Here is a 27,750-nt window from a genome sequence, read left to right as displayed (position 1 = left end):
AAAATGAAATTTATATGTGAATATAATAATTAATTCAAACTAGTATACTTATTTATTTTAATTATAGGTGTTTATGCCTGCATTTGTTTTATTGGGTTATTTAAATCGATGTATTAAAACCGCAAGAAGAAGAAGAAGAACGTGGTCACTGACATGCGCAGAAGCTAGATGACGGATCACGGTCGCGTGCGATTGTCCAGTAGTTCAAATTAGCCTTCATTGCTAACCTTTCACCAAGGCCACTTTTACATTTTGTGCTGTTCATAAAAGTATAATAACTGAAAATTACAGTTGTATAAATGGGTTTGTTAATGTAAAGACATTAGTTGGCCTTTTCGAGGTGTTTAAAATGTTTCGCAGCAGCAGCACAGAGGAGGTGACCGGTGGTGAGGGCTCGGAGGGCGGGCCGGGGGGCGGTTTGTTCCCCGCTGACAGGAGCAGACTGAACGAGACCAGCTCCTGTGATCCCCCATCAGTTTCCTCCACTTCATCCCGGCAAAGTTTAAATGAGGAATGCACGACCTCCAGCCATGGCCCATCTCTGCCGCGAATGGCCTCAGGTGATGTTTTTGGTAGTGAAAGTAGTTTAAGGTAACAATGGCAACTTTTATTTTTTAAGTAGTAGCGGGAAAATGGGTACGGTAACTTAAGCAAACACTATAAATTGCGCCCCCGTGCCTCTCAGAGAGATTTATTAGGTACCATGAGGAAGTGTTCTCATGTTGTCTAATGTTGACATGTGCCTGAATCATCATTTATGTTCTTTGGGTCTAAATTTACACTTGTTTACCACTTAAGGGCAAGGTGAACAGATTCACAAAAGCAATAAAGTCTTGTGATGCCCTACAATAACACACTGGACATTGTTTTGAAGCTCACTCTGGGCAGAGCATCACAGCAGAAATGCTGTTCATGTCGCCTGTCCTCGTGTTTTGTTTCGACACACAGAAGGTCAGCTACACCACAGCCTCAGGACTGGGAGGTCGACCTCATTGCTCTTCGACCCTACTTCAGAGAGCTCCTCTTTCCGCAGCCGTGGAGGAACCCCGAGGCTCAGAAGGACCCCAGGGTCTGCTGGGGCCACAGGTACACCACTGACTAACCACACATCGTTTTTATATGATATACATGTGTTTATCATGCAGTTTGATTTTTGTTTTTACAGGAACAAGTTGCTCCTCTTCATCCACAGCCCCCGTTCCCTCTGTGATTGTGGCGGTGGTTGAAGGCCGCGGTTTGGCCAGGGGAGAGATTGGCATGGCCAGTCTCAACCTGAAATGTCCAGAGCTTGTACTCTCTCAGTTTGCAGATACAGGGACGTATGCAAAGGTAATCTATCTTCTACTAGCTTGTAGTAACCACTGAGCACAGAGGAGATTGTGAAATGCGTGGAATTTCTTTAGTGCCCTAATCATATTTATTACCCGTCTTAGGTCATAACAAAAATTCACATCTTGGTGCCAGTGGAAATACTGATGCCAGACACAGCCAGTGAGAAGGGGAAAGGGACAAAGCTGTTCAAGCTCATCAATGAGAATTTTCCGGTACAAATGCAGAATACGAGTTATGACCAGTAAAACAGTGCTTTTAAACAAATACCTGCTTTAAATGCTGAAAGTAGTTCACGCATGACCATTTCTTCACTCTTCGTTTGCGGCGTTGTGAAACATGTTGGTATGTCCCACTTGTGAACATGCTCTAGTTTGAGCTAATATTTGCATTTATGATGTTTTATATCAGGGTGTAGCATTCACAGCAATCCAACGCAAGTATTTTAATGAGAGGAAAGGACTGGAGTACATTCAGCAGCTGAGTGCCCCAGAATTTGGCACTGTCCTCATGGAAGTACAAGCTAAGTATGCGACTGACTATATATATATGTATAGAAAGACATATACTGTATACTTTTTACACCCAGCGTTATGATCTGTTTAGGTATTATTGCCTGGCTGCTGCAGCAGCTTTGCTTAAGTATTTAGAGTTCCTCCAGAACTCTGTCTACGCTGCCAAGTCTCTTAAAGTGAGCTTTAAAGGGAGCGAACAGACCGCCATGATTGACTCAGCATCCGCCACTAACTTGGAGTTGGTGGTTAACAATAGAGACCACAGGTAAGAGGTAAAGCAAGAGCTTCACCCTTTCACTTAGTGCTTGTGTTATCATAGGTCACAGACTGGAGATTAAAGACATCGGTTTTGAAACATTGATTTTGGCATTTGGCCATCTATTTTTTAATGCTTTTTAAAAAATAGAAGGTGTGGGGGGGGGCACCAATCACTTTAAAGTAGAAACGGTAATCAAACATTCTGGGACCTAATATATAAGTATTTTCAAAGGGAACACCAGCAGATTGATCTGCAGATATGAAATAGAATTTAATTAAAGTCAGACAATATTAGAATTTATAGGATTGACCCTCTATGCATTCAGTGTGCCTCTCTCTTTTTTTCATATAGGAGTGAACATACTCTATTAGGGGTACTCAACCACACAAAAACACCTGGTGGGGCTAGAAGGTTGCGTTCCAATATTTTGGAGCCTCTCGTTGACGTCGACACCATCAACATACGCTTGGACACGATACAAGAGCTGCTGCAGGACGAGGAGCTCTTCTTTGGCCTGAAGAACGGTCTGTAATGAGAATAAATCGCAGACAGATAAGCATGACACAGCATTTGACCGTTTTGTTTTTTTTTGCCCTCTTTAGCCATAGGTCATTTCCTTGATATTGACCAGCTGCTCTCCGTTCTGGTCCAAATCCCAAAGCAGGAAACGGTGCGTACAGTGCTATCATTGCTCAATGACAAGAAGAGCCTTTCTGTTTATTATATTATGCTTGTCATTCCCCGATTCTGCTACAGGTTCAAGTTGCTGAAACAAAGATTACTCATGTCATTCAGTTGAAATACACGCTCGACCTGGTTCCAAGGTTAAGGGTATGTGTCTGTTGCACTGAAATTAGTTCACAATCATCCAGCTGCCGTATATAGAACAAGTAATAACATTACTACATTAAAAGTACTGTCGTAATTGTTATTATGTATAATGCAAAATATTGTAGTAAATCCTTAGTAAGACATTGTTCTTAATAAACAGATGGTGCTGCAGAACTGCAACACAGCTCTGCTGAAGGCATACAGCACCACACTGGACGACAGCAGGTACTAAACATTGTGCCGGTGTCAGACAGTATAGACTTAATAACCACTCTGTTCTGTCTGCAGCTGTATTCCACTGTATACACTTGTGTCCACCTCAGGTTTGACATGATCCTGGAGCAGATCAAGACGGTGATAAATGACGACACTACGTACCTGAAAGGGAGCCTGAACATGCGCACTCAGAAGTGTTACGCCGTGCGGCCGAACATCAACGAGTTCCTAGACATTGCCCGGAGAGCTTATACCGAAATAGTGGACGACATTGCAGGTGTTTACGGCGGATGTTTGGCAAATATCTTCACCTTTGCAGTCTTTGCATTCACACCTGAGGGCCTGTTGTTTTTGTTATTGTCCTGCACAGGGCTTGTGAACCAGATGGGGGAAAAATACGGCTTGCCAGTGCGCACTAGCTTCAGCACAGCTCGAGGTTTCTTTATTCAGATGAAGCTTGAAGGAACGGTCTTACCTGAAGGGAAACTCCCCTCAGAGTTTATCAAGGTACATGAAACACTGAAGACAAGCAGATTAATTAGGAAGAAAAAAAAGATCAGCTGTTAACGAAAGAAGATAAATTGTCCCCACCAGGGCAATTTAACACTGAATGAACAGTAAAACGTCATCTCCCTATCTGACTCCTTAGGTAACCAAGCAGAAAAACAACTATAGCTTCACCACTGCAGACCTCATGAAGATGAATGGCCGCTGTGATGAGGCCCTGAGGGAGATCTTTCACATGTCCTATGTGTGAGCAGACCTTATGATCTTACAAAAATGCTCAGTAGTGTGTTGCATGCGCTTAATGATGCTGCACTTTATGGACTAAAAATGAAAGATAGCTTTGTATAAAGACTGACTAAAGTATTTCTTGATCGACCCTTTTAATTACTTGATTGATGACTTTAAAATTGATTCATCTGATGGGTTATTTGTGTAGTATCTAGCATAGGTGCAGATTAATTTAGTATAACAGTTTTTATTTAATTATTTTTAAGCACATTTTGTCTTCCTGTCAGCTGGTTTAGATCCATTGATTTTTGTTCTACTTTGTCTCCACTAGAGGGCGCTGTTTGTTAGATGTGTTTTCTGTTCAGTACTTTGCCCTTGTATCACTAACCTGTCTCCACACAGGGTGATATGTCAACTGCTTAGCACTATCCACGAGCACATTCACTGCCTTTATAAGCTCTCTGATGCTGTATCCATGCTGGACATGTTGCTGTCACTGGCCAATGCATGCACCATCTCAGACTATGGTAAGCACGAAACACTGTTTCAGGTCCCAAGTCCCACTCTAAGATTTACCTAGCAGGAAGCGTTGCTGTCTTAGAGTGTGCTGTATGCAAATAAGGCAGCACCCAGCTGCAGCAAGACACGACAGCCGTGCTACTCTACTGAACTGGCAGCTCTGCACGACGCTGTTCCTTTTTGTGCTGGTCTTGGGCAGCGCTGGCCCCATCAGCCACGTGGGTGGTGAGCGCTGGCCCTCAGCTGTCTGAAAGTGTCTCTCCATAGACACGTGCTGACTGCCTGCCCCCTTCTATCCCTGCCAGCTTGTACTCAGATTACCCTTCTTACGTAAGCATTCACTGGTGCGCTGTATTTACTGAGATAAATCTCTCCAGGCAACTGCCTTTAACCACTGCACACACCCCTCTCACAAATCAGTCTTTATCGGGCTGTCACATACAACCAACCTGCAGTTAATTATGTGTAGATTAAGGATATACGTATGTGGTATTCAGTCAACTGACTTAATAGGTTAGTAACAAAAATACCCGACAATCAGTGCGTTTACATGCAGAGCTTAATCGAGCTATGCTCAAAATTCGACTTTCTCACTACAGTCCTTGTCCCAGTTTACATGCAACGCAAGAAAATCGAATAACTGTTCTCCTCCTCCACACTAGGTGGCGATACGTGTCTTTTCAGTGGGTTAATACCACGTTAATAGGGCCCGATTTCCGGCTGGCCTGTTACGTGATATAATAAAAAAGAGTCATTCATGCGGTCGACTGGCATTTCAAACAACAACCAGACGGATAATTGTGCATTTTTTAATCTCGGACGTAATGTTCGCGCTACTTCTGATGCAGGTAAGATCCGCGCTGTCCCTCAGACGGCTCCGTTTCTCTTCTTCTTCTTCTTCTACGACCGGCTTTCTTAGACGTGTTTGTTCCGGGGTCACACGACAACGCAGCGGTGGTGGAGCATGCGCACACACATTATCTGATTGAAAACTCAGATTCAATCGCATTATCTGGGTGTCTCAATCAGATAATGAGAACTCATTATCCAACATGTTTGCATGCACTTAAGTTCCGATTAAGGCAATAATTTTTTTTTTTCACGTGCATGTAAACGCACTGATTAACTCATAAATGCCTTTTTCACTAAATTATGGATATGCAGGAAAGGTTTTCTGTGGCGTAAATATTAACCCAAAGGTCTTTTTGATCGTCTTTATGTTTTTCACCTGCGTCTGACAGTGCGTCCCGAGTTTACAGACACGCTGGCCATCAAGCAGGGTCGCCACCCGATCCTGGAGCGAATAGCCGGACAGCAGCCCGTATCAAACAATAGCTACATCTCTGAGGGCAGCAACTTTGTCGTCATAACAGGGCCCAACATGAGCGGCAAGTCCACTTACCTCAAACAGGTGGCGCTGTGTCAGATCATGGCTCAGATAGGTCAGCAGCACATCTCCTCGTCTCACGTTTGTCATTGATTTGAAGTGCTTTTTGAGTGAAGCCCTGGCATTATTACTCCAGGCTCATTCGTCCCTGCTGAGTACGCCTCTTTCCGGATTGCCGATCAGATTTTCACCAGAATCGGTGTGGATGATGATTTTGAAACCAACTCTTCCACTTTCATGTTGGAAATGAAGGAGGTGCGTCTTCTTTCAAGGCCTCTCATAATTTTTGATATAAAGATAATATCACATTTATGAAGTAAATCACTAACATGACAGTATATTTCTTTCCCAAAGATTTCTTACATAATCCACAACGTGAGCAACAGGTCCCTGATCATCATAGACGAGTTGGGACGCGGCACGAGTGCAGAGGAAGGCATTGGAATATGTCACTCAGTTTGTGAGTTCCTCCTTAGCCTAAAGGTAAAGTATCTACAAATTTGACTGAACAGCCAGAGAACCAGATGATTCAGATTCCTTTGCTTTATGTTAATCATTCAACTCCTGTAATAGCCTCTAAGATCAACAGTGAAGGAAATAAAGTGATCATAAAGTGATCATGCCTACTAACCAGTCTTTTAATCTCGAAGGTGTGTCTGGTTTCTCTGCCACATTCAGGCGTTCACTCTGTTTGCCACACACTTCCTTGAGCTGTGCCAGCTCGAGTCTCTCTATCCGAACGTGGAAAACCAGCACATGGAGGTTCAGCACACACGCAGCAGTGCCACTGGCGCTGAGAGTGTGGTGTATACGTATTTACTGAGTCGAGGATGCTCCGAAGAAAGACACTATGGTACACAGTCTGTGAAATTCAATAACAGTCCCCTTTTGAAAGCTGTCTTCAAGGTGGCTACAGAGCTTCTTTATTGCTCTCGTAGGTCTTAGAGCAGCCGAAATGGCTGCCCTTCCTCCAAGTGTAATCCAAGAGGCAAAGACAATTGCCTCCAAAGTTAGTCAACAGCTTCAGGTACAGTTCAAAAATAAGATATTGACTTTTAGTCCTAATGTCGTTGATGCCTCAAACTGTTCTCTGTGGCCTTTATTTACAGTGGATTTCAGTTGCTGCTTAAGAAGCTTGTCTCGTCTTTGCGCAACAGTAAAACACACTTTAACTTATGAGAACCAAATATAAGACCCGCGGACAGATAGTACAAATATTTTTGGATCGAATAAATAACCCTGGTTTATATCAAAGATCCTAAAGTGATTTATTCTTCCAGGCCCAACATCAAAGTGATCCCGAAACTCTGAGGCAGAGAGCCGTATACCACCTGGCCACACGTCTTATGCAGACCGCCAGAAACTCCAGACTGGACCCCGACAGCCTCCGCATGTACCTGAGGGGCCTGAAGAAGCAGTATGAGGCCGAGCTGCAGGCTGCAGAGCCGCCGGTGTGTGTTGACATGGAGGAATGATGGAGTCAGAGAGGCTGATACACACTTGAGTCTAATGTTTGTAAATGGTATTAAATAGATCTCTTTAAACTCCATATGTAACGTTATTTGGGTATTTGTAATATTCAGAGAGAGTGCCGCTACTACATTTCTGTAATATTTTGTGGTGTTTTTGTAAAGTACAACATGTAATAACACAATATATAAAAATACATGTTCAAAAATATTTTAAGTCATGGTGTGTGTATATGTAAGCATCGCCATTATTCCCTAACGTGTAGTGGAAGATATACATGTTTAAAGTTTTTTTTTTTTTGTACTCGTGTCTTTAGACTTAAAGGAAGTGCAATGACCACTCCTCTCATTCCGTTTGACTTTCGTCAGATTTACTAACCGATGATGTGCGGAAAAGGCGGAGCTTGTGTCTTGGTACGTGTCCTGCGTGGGCTGGTTCGGCCGGTATGCCTAGTGTCACAAAACAAGCGCCCACTAAGAGTCTGGCTATGACCCGCCCCCTCATACACACATAGCACAGATAGCGCAGCAAGAGAGCCAGGCTGGAGCTGGACCTGGAGCTGGAGCTGGACTTGGGAAGTCAGGAGTCAACGCAGAACAACGCAATTTCGCCACAAGCTAAGACGACAGCTAACTGACGCTACAGGTATCCCATTTACAGCCGACTCCACTCGTATAAAGGTGTATTTCTTGCCTAAAGCCGCTCGCCCCGGTCTTAGCACGGCTTAGCTCCACGCAGGCCTGGGAACGGCCCTCATGACTCTAACGGGAGAGTGGAGCCACAGACCGGGTCAGGGATTTCACGACAGAGGGAGGCTAGGACACCGGCAAGACGAGGCCCGTGTGACACAAGTCCACGCCTCCATGTAGCCTGACTGTCTGTGGAGGAGTAACAAACTGTTCCCGTGAACATTTTGTTTTATTTGCCGGTCAGTTTTCCCACTGAATACTTTTAGTGAACTAATTGGATTGACCGGCTAACGTTAGTGGCTGGTTCCCTTGGTTAGTGGCTGGTTAGCGTTTACGTTAGCCAGCTCATTCATGGTGCTGCAGCTCCTTAAAGAGACCCAAGTTGTGACGAGCCCTTTCCTGTATGTATTTAACTGCTGTAGTAGCTACTTGTGGCCACGTTCAGACCCCTGTTGAACCTCCCCACTTAAACAAATGTCACTGGAGAAATGTTCTTGTCGACACGCCGGTTTGCTCTTTCGGTTTCCTGGTTTCATTTCACTATAAGACGTGACCTAAGAGTTGCTGTGGCCGGGCTTGGCTAACTTAGCAACACTTCTGCTTTTTTTCTGCGATTACACGCCGCGTCCATAGACAGCACCGGCATGTGTCGTGAGAACAGCTGCCATCTCGGGCTGTGTCTGCAGGAGGCCGGACACTTGCATGAGGCATGAGCTAGCACGCTGGGACATTTGGTGGCGCTCACCCTGTGAACAGTCCTCGCCTCAAAGACATATTGACATGATGACTCATTTCTTTACTCCTCATGAGCCACGCTACACCTGCACTGATGGCGACTTGAGATATACGACTTGTGCACGTCGCATTGGGTCCCGCCGACCTCTGTGTAGATATACTTCATGATGTCAAACTGGCTCTGGTGATCAAATCTGAAACCACTTTTCTAGAAGTCCTTGGAAATCCGTTCAAGACTCCACTCTCTTGGCATGTCGTCGGTTTTTCTGAGGTGTGACTGTAGATAAGCTGTTATCTTTTATCTGATTTGATATGCACTTTGATATGTAATTCAGGTTACCTCTTTACACCCTGACCAGGAAGAGTGAAGGACAAATATTTATGTCTTAGTTTGCCTTCGCAAACCATTGATGTGTGCTTTGATACTTTGAGTTTATTGATGATAGTGAATTGTCATATGGAAGTGATGACACATATAATGACTTTCGTGTGCTCTAATGATGGATCTCAACTAGGGTCTATTATATTGTAAACCTTGGGGAGTAAAAGTTGATTCACATCTGATCGGAAATAATTATAACACTAGTACGTGGGGATTAAGTCAGTGCTAGTTGAGCTGTAATATTTGTGTTGTTACTGTAAAAAATTTGATGTTATCATTAGTATATTTATGACTTTTGTTTGATGTGAATATTTCCATTACAGGAACAATTTCATTTGCCCAAGCGCCACCTTAGTGTAGATTTGTTGAGCCTAAGTTTTATATGTTGTTTATTACACTTGTAGCTTCTGCATTATATGTACTAGCTCTACCCTTGTGTAGTGTCTTTGGGTATTGGTGTGCTTTTAAGTGACGTGTTGCCATCTTTAAGGTCTCCGGTAGGTACAGTGTTGCATGACCTGGTTTTCAAGTACTGTCTGTGCTGCTTTTTGGGCCTGATAGTTATCAGGAGTTGCTTCTGTCTCCACGTCTGCCAAATGTGGAGGCCTGGCCAGCCAAGTGGGTAGATTCCGCGGAGCCAACAGCCCGAGAGGGCTTTGTCCTCCGGGCTCATTTTGATGCTAGAACAAGGTTCAGGCTGTGCAAGGAAGCTTGTTCACCTTCCACTCTTTTAAGGCCGGGGATTGAAAGAAAACAAGCAAGCCTCAAACTTTTACGCTCCTTACTCCACCCACACTTCACGGGCCAAGAAGTAATGTTGTTTTAAGAGTTATTTTACAGTTTAATCTGCTCTGACATGGGAGTTTCCTGGAATATACAATGAATGTTGCTTTAAAACATTTCCTGGTGTGGAAGCCACTGAAACATGGTAGTTGTATTGTATCAAAACCTTGTATGTGCAGTACACAGTCGATTATAGCATCTTATTGTTTTGACCACATTTCGTAAGACTTGCAAAATATTATCCATGAAATTCTGATGCATTGTTTTGGAGGTTTTCTACGCAGCCTTTAATACAACGTGAGCTTTCCTGTTCTCTCTAAACCAACAGCTATTTATTTATCTGCTCATAAATAACTCATTTGTGTTAGTTTTCCTTTTGCATAGAGAATCTGGAGGAATTGACACTCAAATGCCAAATAACACTATTGGCTAGGATGAATATATAGTGCAAATATTCATATTAAGATCAGATGTACTAGAGAGTAAGCTCCTCAAAATGGTTATATAATAAAAACTGGAAAAAAGTCATTCAAAAATGTTACATAATCAGGAACTTTTTTTCCATCAGACAAAGCAAATAAGTTGAGTTCAACAAATCAAATACTAAACATCATATTTATTACATGTCGATATAATGAGAGCTGTTTGGGGAGTGAAACAATCAACTTTATACTCCAGGACTAAGCCTGCCAGTCCTCAGGAAGCCCTGCAGTGGAAAGTTATTCTTAAATGATTATCATGGGTAATCTGCTTAATCCAAATGACTAAAGAGGTCTGCTCTACGACACTGACTCCTACGCTGTGTTGCTGCCACAGATCTTGGGTGTAGGATTGGACTGTGCTGCACTTTAGGTCACTCGCGCTCCGTGCCACTCTGCATTGTTGACAACACAATGCTGCTGTCGTCACCCGTGGCTCAACATGTCCCCATTTTTTAGAACACGTCACTTTTATTTTTGAAATAAATGCACAAGTTGTGTGTTTGTTTGCCAGTATTTGTGTTGGGTGCCAGACTCCAGACTTTCTCAGAACTGCTGGCTTATTGACACCTCAGTTGTGCCTTTTCTGCTGAGATTTCCTCAAACATCTTATCCAGCTAATTAATAAGAAAAAAAAGGAAAAGGTAAGCTTGAAGTAAAAGCCTAAAGGAGAGAAATCAGGAAAAACTGCAGACTCCTTTTATCTGCGCCAGTTCACATGATTGCACATATTTCCTAAGAATATTTTTGGCAGAACCTCTTGACTCTGCAAACCTTGTCTGCCTCTTCTCCCATGGCTTTAAGGAGGCAGTGACCAAACTGCAGCTGCAGCAGGCCTCAGCCTGTGACACTCACATGTGGGTGTATTTTTGCCTCTTGCAAATCCGTCCTAATATGAGTTGAGAATACCACCACGTCGTCCTTGCGGGGGCTGAAGGAGGGAAGTGACTAAATGAGAAATTGAGCTATCTTCGTTCTAGCCTAGTTGCCTTTCTGACGTTCTTGACCTATTTTGTCCCCCTTTAAGCCAACGTGAGGGAAGTTGGCTGCTTTTATTCTCATTTATTAATAATGACTCAAATGGCTCTGTCTGTAAACCTATATAAACATGACGAGGATGCTAAGCTGTGTGGCTGGGGTAGTGATGTCTAATTGGATCATGACAGTGAGAGGACAGGGTGTCAGCAAAAGTCCTCACTTGCACCATCAATGTACTAACACCTCCCCAACCCTAGCATCCCATACCCGCACCACTTCACACGTAGCAGACTGGCACTGATGGTCTGACCTCCAAATTAATATTCTCGCAGAGGGACCCAGGCAAGTGCATCAAGAAATCTACTGGATGGAAATGAGCAGCATGCTGAAACCACATACTATGTAGAATCTCATATTTGAGCCGTTATAGACTCAGGCTCTCAGGAATGTAAAAGCCTTCATGCACATTATGTGAAATGAACAGTCTAAGCTCAATGTTGTGTTTTCCCCTTTCTTTTCAGAATGGCGGTGGATATCTACGACTCTCAGTACCTCCTCATCCTAGCCCCTTCCCTGGTCATCGCCCTCATGTTCCTCTTCTTCTGGCTCTTCATGAAGGAAACCTCCTACGACGAGGTGCTGGCCCGGCAGAAACGTGACCTCAAGCTGCCACCAAGCAAGCCAGACCCCCGTAAGAAGAACGAAAAGAAGAAGAGCAAGAAGAAGGAGAGCGCCAGCGGAGGAAGCGGTGGAGGTGGCGGGGGCGGAGGAGAGTCGGAAGAGGACCTGCGGGATTTCGATGTGGCTGATGTTGCCAACAGTTCCACTCTGGAGGTAGAAGAGGAACCTGCACCAGTGGCTACGCCCGAACCTTCACCGCCAACGCCTACTCCTGCTCCCTATGTGCCTGTTTCAGTGTCACCAGAAGCTCCTGCTGGTCTGAGGGAGAGAAAGAAGAAGGAGAAAAAGGCTGCCAAGGCTGCTGCTGCTGCCGCTGCCGCCGCCGCCGCCTCTGCCTCTGCCTCTGCAGCTTCTCCCTCCGAGGAGCCAGAAGTGAACGGCTCTAAGCCTGTCAGCCGCAAGACGGAGACACCTCTGGCTGCGAGCAAACAGTCCAGCCCACCCTCAAGGGAACGCGAGGTTCAGGTCCCAGTCCAAGCTGTTCAGGCTCCCACGCAGGCTCAGACACCTCCCCAGACCTCTGGGAAGAAGAAGGAGAGGAAGAAACAAAAAGTGGAACATGGTAAATATCCAAAAGCAAAGTTGTCTTTCTGATTCTGTCAAAAAACATGAGAACTGCTAAACTACCTGTTTAAACAAGTATTATTATGATGGTACAAAAGGCCTTAGCTAGAAAGGTGTGTAAGGCGTGCTTCAGTACCTGATTCATCAGGTTTGTTCTTGTCACATTAGTAATAATTTTAGTTTAATCAGCCTGAAGGCAGCTCGGCTGTAACTGACAATATTCTCCTTTTCCAGCCGCGGATGACCAGCAGCCAGAGATAAAAGCGGAGCAGGCCCCAGCACCAGTTAAGAAGGAAGCTCCCGTTGTGGCTGAAACCAAAGTTCTGGACGGTGCAACTCCAAGTGCCACTGGTGGCAAAAAGAAGAACTCTGCCAAGAGGCAGAAGACTGAGCCTGGTAATGATCAAGCCTTCTCCGATGTTAAATTGTGTCTCAGTTTCTTGAAGCCCTCTGGCCAGAGATGTAAAAACTTAAGTCAATTTTTTCCTAAATTCAGTTGATGAAACACACATTTTGGCAGATTCAGCAGCTTCGGCCAACCACCAGGCAACCCACAACGACGATGCGCCATCCAAAGGGTCTGGCAAGAAACTGAAGAACGAGACCGATAAAGGTAGGAACTAAAAACGAGGTTTAGGAACCATTTTCTTTTCCCTCCGCAATACTGCGTCGGCATATCATACTCCCCGTGTTGCGTGATGTAACAGAGAACACGGAGATGAAGCTGAGGGAGCTGCTCTCTGGCCTGTCTAGCCTGGCTCTGACGGAGGCAGAGGCTGTCAGTGTGATGACTCTCCTTCGAGAGAAGAGCCCGAATGCCTTGGATGCCTGGCACAAAGTGAGACATTAATAAATAATACATTTGAATCAGGTGTTGTGTCAATGACATTTCGCACTATTTGAATTTGGCGGGATGCCAGCTTTTTGTAGTTCCTACGACTGCCTTTAAAATGTCCTCTCTGTCACCACCAGTCTTCGGCCAGGCCCGACCCAGCCGCCCAGGAAAGAGAGAAACTGCTTACGACTCTGCAGGAGGAGGCGTCCATTGCCAAAGACAAAGTCAAACAGCTCAGTCAGGTCCAGACTCAACTCATCTACTAAACGAACCTGATGGTTGCTTGTATTCACAGCTCAGTTCTTACTTTGCTGGAATAAATGAAGACCTTCATATCGTGTTTTACTTCTGTGCAATAGGAGCTACAGGTAGAGAAGCAAAAGACGGGTCGGGTGGAGGCTATGATGAGAGAGCAACGTGCAGCCATGGAGAAAGAACTGGGGAGCATGCAGTCCAAAGCTCAGGGCAGCTACCAGGAGCTCCAGACCATACAGATAAAGGTGAAGGCTCCCATTTGATTCATTATCAGTACAGTTAAAGCTGAATTAGATTCATTATAAACTTGTGACAAAGCAGCTACTCCTGTGGAAAAACTCAAGAATGTGAAGAAAGTGAACTTGTGGCGTTGTTCTCAAGGCTCCATGGAGAGACTGAATCCTATTGTTTATGTGTAGTTTCAGCAGGTGAGGGAGCAGCTGGAAAGCCAGATCACTCGACTGCAGCAGGAGAACGGTATCCTGAGGGACGCAGTCAGCTCTGCCACTAACCAGATGGAGAACAAGTCAGTGTTACACTACACCTTATGCTTTCAGATACATGTCTCAGTTTGATCAAAAAAATGCATATTGATTGATTCATATCAGAATTTTAGCTTTTTTTTAACTTTACATTATCCTCCTCAAAACAATGTGAAATGCCCTATAGAGAATATTTGTACCAAGCATTTTTACATCGTTTGGTTAATAGGAATTCAGCAGAGCTGAACAAGCTGCGCTCTGAGTACGCTGGTCTGATGAAAGAGCTAGCAGATAACAACAGCAAGCTGCAGCATGAGGAGCACCAGAGGAAGTCACTGGAGGTCAGCTACAAGCAGAACGTGTCCCAGCTGGAGGTATGCTAATCCAGATGCGCGGTGCGTTTCTCTAGCCCGCGCTTCACTTTCTCCAGCTGAGCAAAAATGAGCCCGAGTTAAACAAAACCTGGGCATGCTGCGCAGCTTCAAATTGGTTTAGCGGGTGGGGCAGTGTTGCCAGGGAAATGGGAGGAGGTTGTAGTGGAAGTCCTGGGGAGGTTTGTGGGAAACAGAGCTGGGAGGATCTTTTTGGCTTTGGAAGATGGAATGTTGGAGGCTTTTGTGCTGTGTATAAACAACACGTTTCCTGCCAGACACTTAGACCGGTCTTTCCTCGCTTTTCACGGACCACCGTCGCAAGACGGAAATTTAAAGTTGTTGTCTTGACACGGACTTGTCAACGAACTTCAGAGCCAAGAATTGTGAGGTGCCCAGTCCACAAGATGCTCTGTAACTGAGGTTTAGAATTACTTGAGTGAAGAAACGCAGTGAGCTTCATTTTCATTTTTGAAAAATGTAACTAGAGATTCGTAAGTTTACACTTTATTTAAGGGTGTGGTTTAAGTGCCTATGTGAATGTTTTAAGTACCCTTTTACTAGTGTAAAATGTGTTGACTAAGATAGGTGCGTCTCTCCTTTACCAGGCCCAACTGCAGGACGCTAAGCGACGCTGGGAAGAGCTGCAGAACTACCTCCACAATGTCAATACCGAAAGAGAGAAACTCCAAGCCTCCAAACAAGGTGGTAAAACGTAGTGTCGCGCAAAAACGCTGAAATTCTTGTAAATGCTGCCAAATCAAAGTGACTCATCGGGTTTTATCCAGCAGCTGAATATGTACGTGTGTGTGTTTAGAGCTCCACAGTCAGCTGCTGGCAGCGGAGACCGAGATGAACAACAAGAACAAGGAGATCCAGACCCTGCACGGCAGCCTGACTGACGCCATGGTCTCCAAGGAGCGGCTGGAGCAGCGGGTCATGGAGCTCATGGAGATGTCCCAGCACAGTATTCCCGATGACTCACTGCAGACCCGGGTTCAGGTAATGCGCCGAAGCGCTCGTGCTTGACGGAGTCGCTTAGCAAGCATGGTCACACGTATTGGAACAAAAGTGGAACCGCTTGCTAAATATATGAAATGATAGCAGATCAATCTGGATTGAACTGGGAGGTTACTGACTCAGACTGTTGTATTGATTGCTTCTTAAAAAGCGTACCAGTCTGCTGTAGTTTATATTGAGGTGCGGAAGGAATTTCTCACAACACGCTCTTAACGCTCGCTAATCTTTTCTTATAGGAACTTATGAATGAAAACAAAGGTCTTCAGGTCCAGAATGAGAGCTTGCAGGCCCAGATCTCTTCACAGGTAAATGGGTCGACTTCACTTACCTACGACTGAAAGTCTCCATTAGATGCACACTTGCATAGCTCCGTGTGTATGTAGGCTAATGAGGTTTGTCTGTTTCTAATTTAGGCCACCCATGTCTCCCACATGGAGGAACTCCAAAAACTGTAAGAAAGACATTATATTTTCACACATTGCGATTGTATTGACGGTGATATCGCTGGGCTGCATTTAACGTGCCCTCCCTTTACTTTACCCTGTTCTGCCTAGACTGGCTGAAAAGGAGCTGCAGCGGAAGGGTCTGGAGGATTCTCTGAACGCGGAGAGGAGCAGCGGGGCCACGAGAGAAACCAACATGCAGGTATAGACGGAGGAGGATTTCATCTACAGCTGCTTGTATCAACATCCCATCGGTTCATTAATCTGCAGGAATGTGCTGTTATGTTAAGAGGGAATATGAACTGGAGGCGACGCGCACCACCGTGACAGAAAGAGAAGACGCTTGTATTTGCAGATATTTTGGATTCGGACGCCAAATGGATATCGCTCATTTCCTGGCTTTATAAAGTCAAGACAGAATTATGAATGCTGTGTCATTTTTGAAATGATTGCACGCTCTGTCATCTCCTGTATTACCTCACCTCGTTGTTTCTTGTTTTTTTTTTCGGCAGGCCTTGCACAATGAGAACATGGCACTAAAGGCAGAGATTCAGAATCTGCAGGCACAGATTTCTGATCAGGTTGGCTGTGTACCTTGACTGTTTGTTTTGCAAATAGAAAGTTTGTGTTTTGTTTGACACTGCCTTCCCTGATTGTCTCCACGCAGACTGCATCCCAGCTGGCGTTGGACCAGTTCCAGAAGAGGTGGGTGCATCCTCTGAATGCATTAACAGGTCACTCTGCGAGAAGTACTAATCTTTAACTAGCGGCTGATATATAAATTGTGAAACATTTCTTCCCACCCAGTGTCCAGGAGAAAGATGAGAACATGAAAACTGTGCAGGGTCTGTTGGAGGAGGGTCTGATCCAGGTGGCCAACAAGGAGGAAGAACTCAAGGTGCCTTTTTTTTTTTTGCTCAAGCTCGGAAAGGGACAACCAAAAATACGCTGCCTCCCACACATTCCCACGTCCGACTGACATCAGCATGTTTTTCAGTGACTCTGCAGTCCGCTGCCTGCTTTGTAATCACAAACTCTAATTGGTAAAGTCTTTAAGTAAATTGTTTCTCTACCACAGGCTATAAGAGAGGAGAACGCGGCAATAAAACAAGAAATCGAGGCCTTTAAGAGAAAGACGGCAGAGCAGGTGAGGCCAAGAATCGGCATTTAAATGACTTCCTGAGCTATTGTTCCTGTTATGTTATGTTTGTTTTACACTTTCTTTGTTCTGTTCGAAGGCATCGTCAGAGTCGAGAGTGGAAGAACTCCAGAGCAAGTAAGATCAATCAAGATGATGTCGATATTCATAGATCGTGAGAATACAGTAGACCAGTTTCTATCCACCGTCTGTGACAGGGCAGAAGAAAATATCTAACTAGAATTTCAGCAATGCCACTTGTAGAAATTACAGTGCTTGAATAAATCCACTTAGTTACATCTAGTTGTACTTTCTTCACAAATTTCCACTTTATGCAACTTTAAACTTTCACTACATTGCAGAAGGAGGTGATTTCTTTCTGCTCCACTACATTTATTTGACAGTTTTAGTTGCTAGTTAGTTTAAGACGGAGATTTTTCCGCAGTTTATAATAAAACAAATCTTTAAAATACAACACACTGATTAAGATTAACGCAGTGTTTTACTGCTATTTGGCTTTTTGAGTCTGATGTGAAGCTGCGTGTAGCTGGAATCACTTCAGATATTTGAATTTTTTTTTCTTTCTTCTTCTTCTTTTTTTAATAAATCCTCTCATGGCCTCTTTGTATACCACATTACACACTAATGATGCAGTATTGATAGTATAGTAATGATCTAATGATATCAGTCAGAGGGTCCAAATGTGTACCTTTACTTTAAAGGTGCATTTTGCACTTGTACTTGTGTACTTTCACTTATTCACGTATTATTGAGGATGCAGTACTGGTGTCGATTCTTGGCTGCATTTGTACACGTAGTATGTATGTAGAATACTTCCTCCACCACAGCCTGACTCTCGGTGTGTAAAGTTACAGCTGCTGACTGCTCAGACCACTATCTTATATAAAGAGTAGCTGATGTAGGTTATGATTACATATTGTGAAATCAAATGCTAGTACTCACTCTACCGAAACCATATCAACAGCAATTCTTCTGGCACTTCAGGACACAACCCAGACACACCCCTGGTTGTAATTCTTTTAACATCTGATTTCCACCCATATGGGAGGTTGTTTATTGTTAAATGTCCTTGCGTGGCTTCAAAGGAGCCTGTGTAATGAACCTTTGTGTCGCTTTGTAGGATTCAAGAGAAGGAGGAGAAGTTAAAGTCGGTGGAGGAGAGTCTACAAGCGGCGCTAGACAGCGGCTCTGCCAAAGACAAGACACTTGAGGTGTGGGCATTTTCCTATCGACTAAATACTTGCATTGCAGATTTCCGGAGATCGTAAATGTTGTCGTTTGGGCGCTTGGCTGAATCGTTTTTTTTGTCTCGCAGGCTCTAAAGCAGCAGTTGGCGGCCCTGCAGGCAGAGATGGAACAGCTGAGACAGAAGGAGACACCAGAAGAGCTGCCCCAGCACCAAGAACTCCAGGCTCAGTAAGTTAACCCCTTATGTCACCACGCAGTTATTTAGCACGGGCCTTTTTAAAGCAGATTAGTGATGAGCACGTCCGACCCTCAGGCTGGCGACAAAGGACCAGGAGATCCAGAGGCTGCAGGCTGAGCTGGAGACGAGAACAAAGGAGCTGAGTGAGAAGATGGAACAGGTACAACAACAGGTGAGGAAGGGGTTTAAAAAGAAATTCACATGATAAAGTGTTACCTATATATCAGTTCAAATCCCTAAGATTTATCCAGCTATGAAATATGTGTCTGTCAGAGACATTCAGATATTCAGTGCTCAATTAATATCTTTTTTTCATCTTTCTCTCCTGCACATATAACAGTCCCACACAGAAGTTCAAAGCCCAGAGCTTCTTAAAGCGTGAGTAATCTTTCATACAATATCCTATCACCTAATATTCTTCCCACCCATATTTTAAGTTTTTTTTTTTTTTTTTTAACTAGACTGTGCATGATGATTTTTCTAATGAGTGGCTCTGCTGTTGTCTGTCAGGTTGTCAGAGAAGGAGAGACTGGTCTCCAGTCTGCAGGCTGAACTGGCCGAGCTGAGGGACTCCCTGGAGCTTCACAGGAAGAAGAACAACGTAGGTTTCCCACGGCGATAATCTGAAGCGTAATACCACTGGTAGCTTTGGTGCGGCCCTCTCAGAAATCACCCCCCTCCCCTTGTGTGTTACCGCAAAATACTACCCTTAAGTGTCACACTGCACATGTCCATACTCTGTATTGTCTACCGCCACTTAGATTCCCATTTTAACCCGTTTTTAAAAACAGAGGGATTTCGTTAGCTATGGTTGTATATACAACATGATTATACACATCAGTACCGGGGCCTCTTTTGATTTCCATTGCTTGAGCTGAGCGTTGCGTAAGAGGGCTTCCAGCCTACTCTAGTTTTACTCGCCCCTGGCCATGACTGTTTCAGCAAGCTTGTCGACGCTTGTGTGTGGATCAGAGCATTAGGAATCCATCCTAACAGCTACTTTTTGAGAGAGATGTATTTGATTATTGAAGCAAATAATCATATGTTTGTTTTATTATTGTATTTACTATACGCTGATTAGCTGTAACATTATGACCACTTACCCAACATTGTCTAGGTCCCTCTTTTGCCGCCTAAAACAGCCCTGACCCATCAAGGGATGCGCTGCATTAGAGCTCTAAAGGTGTCCTGTGGTGTCTGGCAGCAAGACGCCAGCAAATCCTTTAAGTTGAGGTCTCAGCGGATTAGATATTTTCATCCAGCACGTCCCACAGATGCGTGATTGGAGGAATTTGGAAACTGTGATTCATCAGCCCAGGCCACCACCTTCCATTGTGTAGTTTTTCCATTTCTGATGCTGCCGATGGAAGGGTCAGCAGTTTGATCTTCTACGCAGCCCCGTACGCAACAAACAGCAGCGCACTGTGTGTTGTGACACATTTCAGCCGTTTGAACTACAGTAGCTCTTCTGTTGGACGGGAGCACACAGGCCGTGCTTTGCTCCCCACATGCATCAAAGAGCTGCTGTGGCTGTGAATAACCCTTCTGCCTAATAACTGCCTTTCCTTTTTTTGGACCATTTTTGATGGGCACTGACCACTGTAGACACACGGAAAACCTCACAAGAGCTGCGACTTTTGGAGCCATGTAAATTTGGACTTTGCCAAAGTCGCACAATCCTTCCGTTTGTCAACCGTTCTTGCTTTCAGTGCATCGACCAGGTGTCACGATAACCAAATAATCTGTCTGTGGTCATAATCTTACAGCTGATTGGTGTATATTTTAAAAAGTAATTGGGATAGACGGTCCTTACTTACTAAGAATGCATGCATGTTGCCTTTGCTCACGTGTGACGTGAGACTGTGAGTCTTTTGGTTGAATTGTCTTCGTACTTATTTTTAGCACTTGGAGCATGGGTGAAAAGCAGAGTGCAGTACGTTTAGAATCCTCTCGGTTTCTGCTATTACTCTACCAGTCTGTATTTGAGGGTCACTGAATTGCATTTTCCCTGAGGCTAAACTAAAAGTAGTATCTCTCTGGAACTGACCAAAACAGGAGCTCCGGGAGAAAAACTGGAGTGCAATGGAAGCTCTGTCAGCCACCGAGTCCATGCTTCAAGGGAAACTCAGCAAAGCTGTCAAGGTTCGACCCCTCACCTCAGTCTGCTTCACTCTAGTTCCAATCTGATGCATCCCCCCTGAAAAAAAAAAAAAAAAAGTCTGTGTTTTGCCATAATTGACCCAAAGAAATGTCTTTTCCGTCATCATCCATAACAATGCTGCATACTCACTTCTCCTCTACGTTGTTTGGCCTCAAGTTTTTAATTGGCTGCGTACTGAGCTGCTGAATTACGCTACTCCCCCCGGCCGCCTCAGACTTAATCAATTTAACAAATGTTGGCTTCTTTAGTGTCTATTTTTTAAATTTATTTACTTAAGGTCTGAAATACAATTTATCTTTGCCCAAAGCTCAAATTAGAGCTTAGAAATGAGTGTGCAGTGATTTAGAAATTCACTAGCTGTCATTTAGACCGAGACTGACTCATGGTAATTGTTCTGCAGCTTCCTGTCTTCTTTCTGTCATGTGGCATGGCATGTTTTCTCCCCATTCTGCTTAGTGACATCACACTGTAAACGTCACCAGTTAATCAAGGAAAACCTTTTTTTTTTTGCAGCAGTTGACTTTAAGTTTCTCGATGCTCCGTGCGACTTCCTGCTACAATCAGGGCGAACAAAATAAACATAAATCTGCTCCACGTCGCATGCAGTTGCCGGTCGTAGAGTTGTCTCGCAGATAGCTGTTCTATTAACGGTCGGTTACTTGTGTGTGTATTTTTTGCCGTCCCTCCCTCGCCCCCTGCATTAGGTAAGGGTACACGCTGAACCATCGGACCCGCAGCTGCTCTTCTGCCATTTGAGTACAGTAGAAAGCACCTTCTCAGAACTGAGCCAGGGAGTTCCTTGGCAGCTGTCGTGTGCCATCAACGCATGCTGGTTGGTTGTATTAGGCTCGTCTCGAAGCTCCCTTGCGACAGCGTGTTAATATGAACGGCGGCTGGAGTGCCAGCTGGCTTGTGTTTGGCATACGTTGCCCCTTGGGCCTCAGAGTCACAATTCAGGATCTTGGCCTATTGTTGGAAGACTGATTGCCACCTTTTTATTTGTTGAAGTGTTACAAGGTGCTTTGTAGAGTTTCATAAAAGCAGACTGATGTGTTTGTGGTTTCCAGGGAAATTCTCAATCTAAGGTTGCTGACACTCGGCGTAGGTGTGATTTCTTGAAATGCGCTGATGTTTGTCGTCTCAGCGTAAATAGCAGTGAGACAGCTTTTTATCCTCGTGCCCTGAAGTCTTATAAGCTAATTGAATTTCGTCTGCAACTTTTATTGGAGCGGCCTGACGAACGAATTGATGACTGGTTTAAAACAGGATGAGACAGTGGTAGAGAATGATTGTGCTCTACCTGGACGAATGCTGGAACCTTTCATCGAAGTGTCTGGATTTTTGGTACAGCCTGTCCTCATCTCTTCTTCTCTCTCTTTGGCTCCTCCCTTTACCTTGTAGGAGAACGCGACCACGCTGGCAGCGTCTCAGGCCGAGTGCCGAGACGTTCTGCACAGACTTCTGCCCCATGTGCCTCTGCCGTCTGAACAGGTATCAGCAGGGTTTTTTTTACCTGTAAGCTCCTCCATCGTGTCAAACAGAATTTCATGTGACTTCACTGATGTTTGACTTCACTTTTTTACCAGAACCATCAGGAGTGGCTATCCAGATTTGAGAGGGCTGTAGCTGAGAGCTCAGCTGCACAGTCCAGCTCTGCATCAGGAGACTCTGAGGTAAATAAAAAAAGTTGAAATGTGACGTTAAACATTCCTGTTTTAAATTGCGAGCATCGCTGAATAATGTTCCCCTTCAAGGCACTGGCTGAGAAACTGAAAGAAGCCGAGGAAACCCAGAAGATTTTACAGAAAGACTGTGAGACGTACAAGAAGGTTTTGGCAGAGACGGTACGATCAGTTTTTTATTTTTATTTCATGAGTCTTGGTTGCATGTTGGTCTCTCTTCCCAACTGAGCTGTCATTGTCGTTGCCTCCACAGGAGGGCATCCTGCAGCGACTCCAGAACAGCGTGGAGCAGGAGGAGTCTCGCTGGAGGGTGAAGTTGGAGCTGACGCAGGGTGAGCTCAGAGAGGTATGTGTTCAGGTTCAGCCGTAAACAGCTCCCAGATTGAAGTACAGAGTGTGCTCTCTTTTCATTGAGTCCTTCTTTCTCTCACCTCAGATGAGTCAGAAAGTCGCAGCTCTGGAGCAAGAGGTCGAGAGACTATCTGATGGAGCAGAGTTGGAAAATGTCAGTCCACTTCACAAACACACTTCCTAACGTACACACACCTTAATCCTGTAGGATGTGTTGTCATCTGTGTCTGCGCTTCTGTTGTGTTGTGCTCTGTAGTTGAGAAGAGAAAAGCAGCACTTGGAGTCGGAGTTGGAGAGGGCGGAGCGTGAGAGCGCCACCTATGTGACAGAAGTCAGAGAGGTGAGCTGGAAGTGGACTCGTTCACCCGGTGTCGTGTTGTAGCCTTCAGCTTCCTGCGACAAAAGCATGAGCTCTGCTCCGTGTTCATACGACTGTTTGTGTTTCAGTGGTTTTGTCACATCCTGCTGGGATGTTTAACTCACAAACTTTGTAATTGTTACACAGTACACGTACGCACCTATTGCAAAAATGTGGTTACGCAACATACCACTCTACTAATGTATAGATGTGCACGATAAAATCCTGTGCTTTATCACCACACCGCTCTGCTAAATGTAAAGAGCATACAGTTTTATAGACGGCTGATGGCCTGATCAGTGTCGTGGATCAACTCCCAGAGACCCCCATTAAACACATCATCTCAAACTTAATTTCAGCTCAAAGATCTGTTGACTGAATTGCAGACCAGGCTTGATGGCTCATATACAGAGGCTATCAGACAGAATGAGGAGCTGACTGTGGTAAGCGGTGCTCACCCTCTAGCTAAAGCTCCTTCAAAGCCTATCCCTTGTTGCACTACAGAGGCGCTACAGGACGGGGTTCCACAACTCTTGCAGAACTGCAGGTCATCATTCACAATCTCTGTAAACTCGGAGTCACACGAATCATGGATTTTGAATGATGACTGTCCTTCACACTCGGTGATACTCGCCAGACTAACCCTTCCTTTTCTGCACTTGTGTCACATTTTCACATGTCTAACTAATGGCTTACTAGTCTCCTTTTCTCTCTAGAAGCACAAAATATGTCTATTTCTGTCCGTCATCAACTAAACTCGCTCACTCGTCAACTCTCGCCTTTAAACAAGCCTTGTCAGTCTGTTTTGTCTCATAGTCTTTGTCTAGTCTTTAGATTGTCCTAAAACGTCAGTTTAAAAAAAATATTTTGACTGTGTTCAGACTGAAAATAACACTACCAAAAATGTAGTTTCCTTATTAATAAGATGACTGTTTCACATAAGAAGCTGTTTAAGCATTTTGCTACATTATCTGACTACAGTGCATTGGTCTTTCGGGTTCCAGTGCATCCCTTATATATTTCTTCTGTAAACTAAATGATGCAATTTGTGACTTTACTGGTATGAGGAAGAAATGACAACATCAGTGATGCATTTCCAGACTTTTCATCAGTATCACGACCCACTATGATTTCTGATCAGTCTCAAAGAATGACTGTATGACTAAAACGGGACTTCCTGTGTTGTGATTCATCTCCTCTCCAGTGCATGTAGCAACAAGCTGACACCAGCACCACAGCGCTATTTCTGGTTTGAACGTTATCTAAGCAGGTTAAAGAAAAACCGTGATATCCGTGAATGTTCAACTCTTGCGAGAGTTCAAAGAAGCGTGCATGCATTAGAGAAAATTAGAAACGGTTTGCACAGCGGCCATCGAGAAGCCATCATATGCTGTAGAACATACTGAGTTGTCTGTTGTGATTCCAGCTGAAAAAACAACTCACTCAGACCCTTTCCAAGCTGGAGGCAGAGGAGAATGAGAGGCAAAAGGTGGCCGGTGACTTGTACAAGGTAAGAATGGTCATTTGTTTCATGAGCCGGATGAATGTCAATGTGACGAGGACAACACCGTTAACAAGAGGAACTTTCTGGTCCGTCACACAGGCGCAGCAGTCTCTTGATCTGATCCAGGGGGAGCTCTCGAAAGTGGCGGACAACGCTGATGACCTCATAGAGAATAGCAGTCTGTCATCACAGAGAGTAAGTGTCTGGGGCAGTGTGGGCACACAAATGGTATTTAAGCAGTTTGGTTTGGTGCTTTTAATGTCAGGTTTAAACCAACCACCGTGTCTCTGGCAGGAGGAGATCGACAGAAAGGAGAAGATGACTGCAGGGCTGAATCAAACAGTCAGTGAGCTGCAGCAGCTGCTACAAGCCGTCAGCCGGCAACTTTCTAAGGGACAGGAGGGGGTAAGTCGTGTGTTTGTGTTCCTGTTGCGTGCAATAACTCTTTTCACAGTTGTGTCTGTCCTCTTGAAACCGTGTGTTTGAATGCGCACTAAACATTTGTGGTTTCCTCTAGGAGGCTGACAAAGATCTGCCCAAGGTATAGTGAGAGGAGGACACGCCCCCACGCAGCCACCCCAACTGCACTACAGACACCATCTTTGACCTTTGGTCTCATCACTACCACATCACACCATATTGTCACACCCAACCACCTCCTCCCTCTCAGCCTCTGTACTCTGTACACCTGTACTCTAGACAGCCTCCAGCTGACTCTGGCCAAGACTAACTGTAAGCCACAAGGGAGCAAGCAGAGGTTACTGTTAAATCCTGACACTCCAGGCACCGTACCAAAACCCGCACTACTCCACTCCCGCCACATTCCTCTTCTTTAGCAGCATCGCCAGTAAATTTTTATTCTATACACTTAAAAATGACATCCGACATAATTTAAACTGTGTGGCAACCATTCCTCTGTTTTAAAACACCTGTATTTTTCAATGAAATCCTTTTGAATACTGCCGTAGTTTTTGTTATTTGTCTCAAGGGAGCAGTGATATAAATTTCCAGCTTGACTTAACAAACTTTGGGTTTTCAGTCCTTTTCTTCTTAACTTAAAAATATGTATTGTTTAAATGTACCAGTTAGGACCTGCTGAAATACACTATGTTGTTTTGTTTGCCTCCTGACCAGAAATCTATCACAAATTGTGCAGCATTGTGCGTTCATAGCTCCATGCATACCTTGACTCAGTACTGGGTGGGAGAAGGGAGATCGGAAGAGGTCTCAGCATATCAGAAGGGTCACTGCGTGACTGTAACTATGGAGATGCATGAACAAATTGTAGGCAAGTCTGTACTGCAGCTCCAAAGAGAAGGGAGTCTGTGAGCCTGGCTGTGCAGGAAGGCCAGGTCAACAGTGTAGAGGTTTTTAATCCTACTGCAACTACTCTAGGAATAAGAGTCCCATATCATCTGTAATCAGCACTCGCTATATTGTTGCAAAGTTCATTAACACTGAAGATTTTGTTCTTTTTGTAACGGGTGATGTTAATAAAAGGGATGCTTGATAAATCTGAGCAGTGTCCTGTGTTGCTTCATTTTTTCTTCCACTTCTCTCTTTTTTTTTTCTTTTTGCCACTGTGGGGCAGCACACAACCTTAGTTTAAATCCCAAACTGGTTTCATTTATAGCCTTGAAAAGCCTGAATGTGCATGGGGTAAATTACAAAGCCTCCGCTCATGTAGTTTCGCTGGAAGGCAAATTCGACTTGGCAATACACAAAAAAACATGTTTGTCATGCAGTGGTCTTATTTTGGTTACATGTCTTTGTATAACTCCAGAGAAGCCTGACACTGCTGCCGCAATTCGGGGTGTGACCTGTTCTCAGTGATGGCAACATGCTCCGTAAATCCCTCGGCACAGGACACTTTTTCAGCTGCTGCACGAGGTTTCAAAAAAAAAAAAAAAAAATTTCAAGGATGCGAAAGAAAAACAGAATTCAACTGGTAGCTAAAATAATCCAAAGCTTAGCGTGGACACCTCCTGTGTTGCTTGTGTTGCTGAAAACATTTTTTTTGTTTTGATACTACGAGTGAACTCATATTAAAGTATAATGTAAGCCCTTAAAGCGCTTGTACACGAGGGTGAACACGCACAGATGTGCTTAGCCGGTTTTATTTTTACCGATTCCAGTTGTCCGTTTTGTCGAGAGGATAAATGCATGTTCTGTGTGTGACTTGACCTGACTTGACTATCTTCACAGAAAGCTCTTCCTCTCATCTGTTGCATGTTAAAAGGGCTTTTAAAACAACAGGACTGTTGTGCTGTGCTGGGGGGTCAGGTCAGGAGCGCGAGCAACATGGGATCAGCACATTCCTCTCATTCTCCCACACTGTCATGCTGCAGTCAGCTGATTGGAGAATCTGGCTTTTGGTTTCGTGGAAGCCTCGCGACGAAACATGCGCTGCCGCTTCTTTAATGCACTCATCAAATGGATCACACACACGCACGGAGCGCCTTTCACAGCTCTCCGTTGGGAGGCTGTTCTACCATATGTACACAGATAAAGTAGCCGCTTCCTCGTAGACAGTTTAGCATGCCCTTGTTTCTCTTAGCATACATTTCCCTGCGTGATGACATCTAAAATTTAATTTCCTACACTTCTGCCCCTGCATCCTGTTTGATGTTTTACACTTCTAGGAAAATCTCGACACGTCATCCTCTGTGGTTAACTGACAAACATTCGAAATTCTGGAGAATCCTGCCACAAATCTGCCTGAGGTTGCACTCTGTCAGATACTTACGCATCGCCTCATTACTTGCACAGAGCGTCTGACGGGCAAAGCCTGCCAAAGTGTGGGCAGTGGTGAAGTTAAGAGGGGCTTTTTGTTTCGTCTCTTTGTCATCATTGCTCACACTCTCGACCTCGAGTTGTGCAATTCAGCTCGCTGCAGTAGGGCCTCCGCTCTGCACGCTTCTTGCCTGGCAACATTTGACTCCTCCTCCTAAACATAGATTTGCACTCACACTACGAACAACTTCAGCAGAGCAGCCCACTCCCTGCATCTGCTCTCCATCAGTGTGGTATGTGCTAGAGAGAGAGGGAGAGCCTTTGATCCCCATCCACAACCCCACCCCCCCACCCCCCAAATCTACTGTGTGTGTGCATGCGGGAGGGTGAGTCAGACAGACGTAGAAAAGACTGTAGC

The 27,750-nt window shown here is 44.6% G+C and overlaps 2 protein-coding genes across 8 annotated transcripts; both read left to right on the top strand.

The window, feature by feature from the left end:
- The first annotated feature begins 144 nt into the window (after positions 1 to 144).
- Positions 145 to 7,763, top strand: msh4 (mutS homolog 4). 4 transcript variants are annotated; one of them, XM_047610514.1, is made up of 21 exons: positions 145 to 560; positions 949 to 1,086; positions 1,166 to 1,329; positions 1,434 to 1,544; positions 1,741 to 1,856; positions 1,936 to 2,109; positions 2,455 to 2,627; positions 2,706 to 2,773; positions 2,860 to 2,934; positions 3,095 to 3,159; positions 3,258 to 3,427; positions 3,521 to 3,657; positions 3,800 to 3,903; positions 4,288 to 4,412; positions 5,646 to 5,846; positions 5,928 to 6,046; positions 6,146 to 6,274; positions 6,470 to 6,644; positions 6,730 to 6,818; positions 7,072 to 7,242; positions 7,630 to 7,763. In XM_047610514.1, the coding sequence occupies exons 1-21, from the start codon at positions 350 to 352 to the stop codon at positions 7,636 to 7,638; spliced, it is 2,724 nt and encodes a 907-aa protein (XP_047466470.1). In that variant the 5' UTR covers positions 145 to 349; the 3' UTR covers positions 7,639 to 7,763. The 4 variants fall into 4 exon arrangements, with proteins under 4 accessions (XP_047466470.1, XP_047466469.1, XP_047466471.1 ...); XM_047610513.1 differs by lacking the exon at positions 7,630 to 7,763 and having other exon boundaries at positions 7,072 to 7,457; XM_047610515.1 differs by lacking the exons at positions 6,730 to 6,818; positions 7,630 to 7,763 and having other exon boundaries at positions 7,072 to 7,236.
- ktn1 (kinectin 1) lies at positions 7,745 to 26,118 on the top strand. 4 transcript variants are annotated; one of them, XM_047610510.1, is made up of 36 exons: positions 7,746 to 7,906; positions 11,829 to 12,550; positions 12,787 to 12,948; positions 13,073 to 13,165; positions 13,260 to 13,390; positions 13,525 to 13,629; positions 13,747 to 13,887; positions 14,062 to 14,168; positions 14,354 to 14,498; positions 15,104 to 15,200; positions 15,313 to 15,497; positions 15,752 to 15,820; positions 15,929 to 15,966; positions 16,070 to 16,160; positions 16,471 to 16,539; positions 16,626 to 16,663; positions 16,766 to 16,856; positions 17,037 to 17,105; positions 17,197 to 17,234; positions 18,238 to 18,328; positions 18,433 to 18,533; positions 18,619 to 18,715; positions 18,884 to 18,921; positions 19,054 to 19,144; positions 20,599 to 20,685; positions 22,106 to 22,195; positions 22,291 to 22,377; positions 22,459 to 22,548; positions 22,640 to 22,732; positions 22,823 to 22,891; positions 22,994 to 23,077; positions 23,455 to 23,538; positions 24,522 to 24,605; positions 24,699 to 24,794; positions 24,894 to 25,004; positions 25,117 to 26,118. In XM_047610510.1, the coding sequence occupies exons 2-36, from the start codon at positions 11,830 to 11,832 to the stop codon at positions 25,144 to 25,146; spliced, it is 3,813 nt and encodes a 1,270-aa protein (XP_047466466.1). In that variant the 5' UTR covers positions 7,746 to 7,906; position 11,829; the 3' UTR covers positions 25,147 to 26,118. The 4 variants fall into 4 exon arrangements, with proteins under 4 accessions (XP_047466467.1, XP_047466466.1, XP_047466465.1 ...); XM_047610509.1 differs by having other exon boundaries at positions 13,049 to 13,165; XM_047610511.1 differs by lacking the exon at positions 23,455 to 23,538 and having other exon boundaries at positions 7,745 to 7,906; positions 13,049 to 13,165.
- The last annotated feature ends 1,632 nt before the right edge of the window (positions 26,119 to 27,750 follow it).

The sequence above is a fragment of the Mugil cephalus genome, chromosome 17, assembly GCF_022458985.1.
Source record: "Mugil cephalus isolate CIBA_MC_2020 chromosome 17, CIBA_Mcephalus_1.1, whole genome shotgun sequence".
Classification (NCBI taxonomy): Eukaryota; Metazoa; Chordata; class Actinopteri; order Mugiliformes; family Mugilidae; genus Mugil; species Mugil cephalus.
The sequence above is the reverse complement of the archived record's forward strand: the minus strand, read 5'-3'. Positions and strand labels throughout refer to the sequence as shown.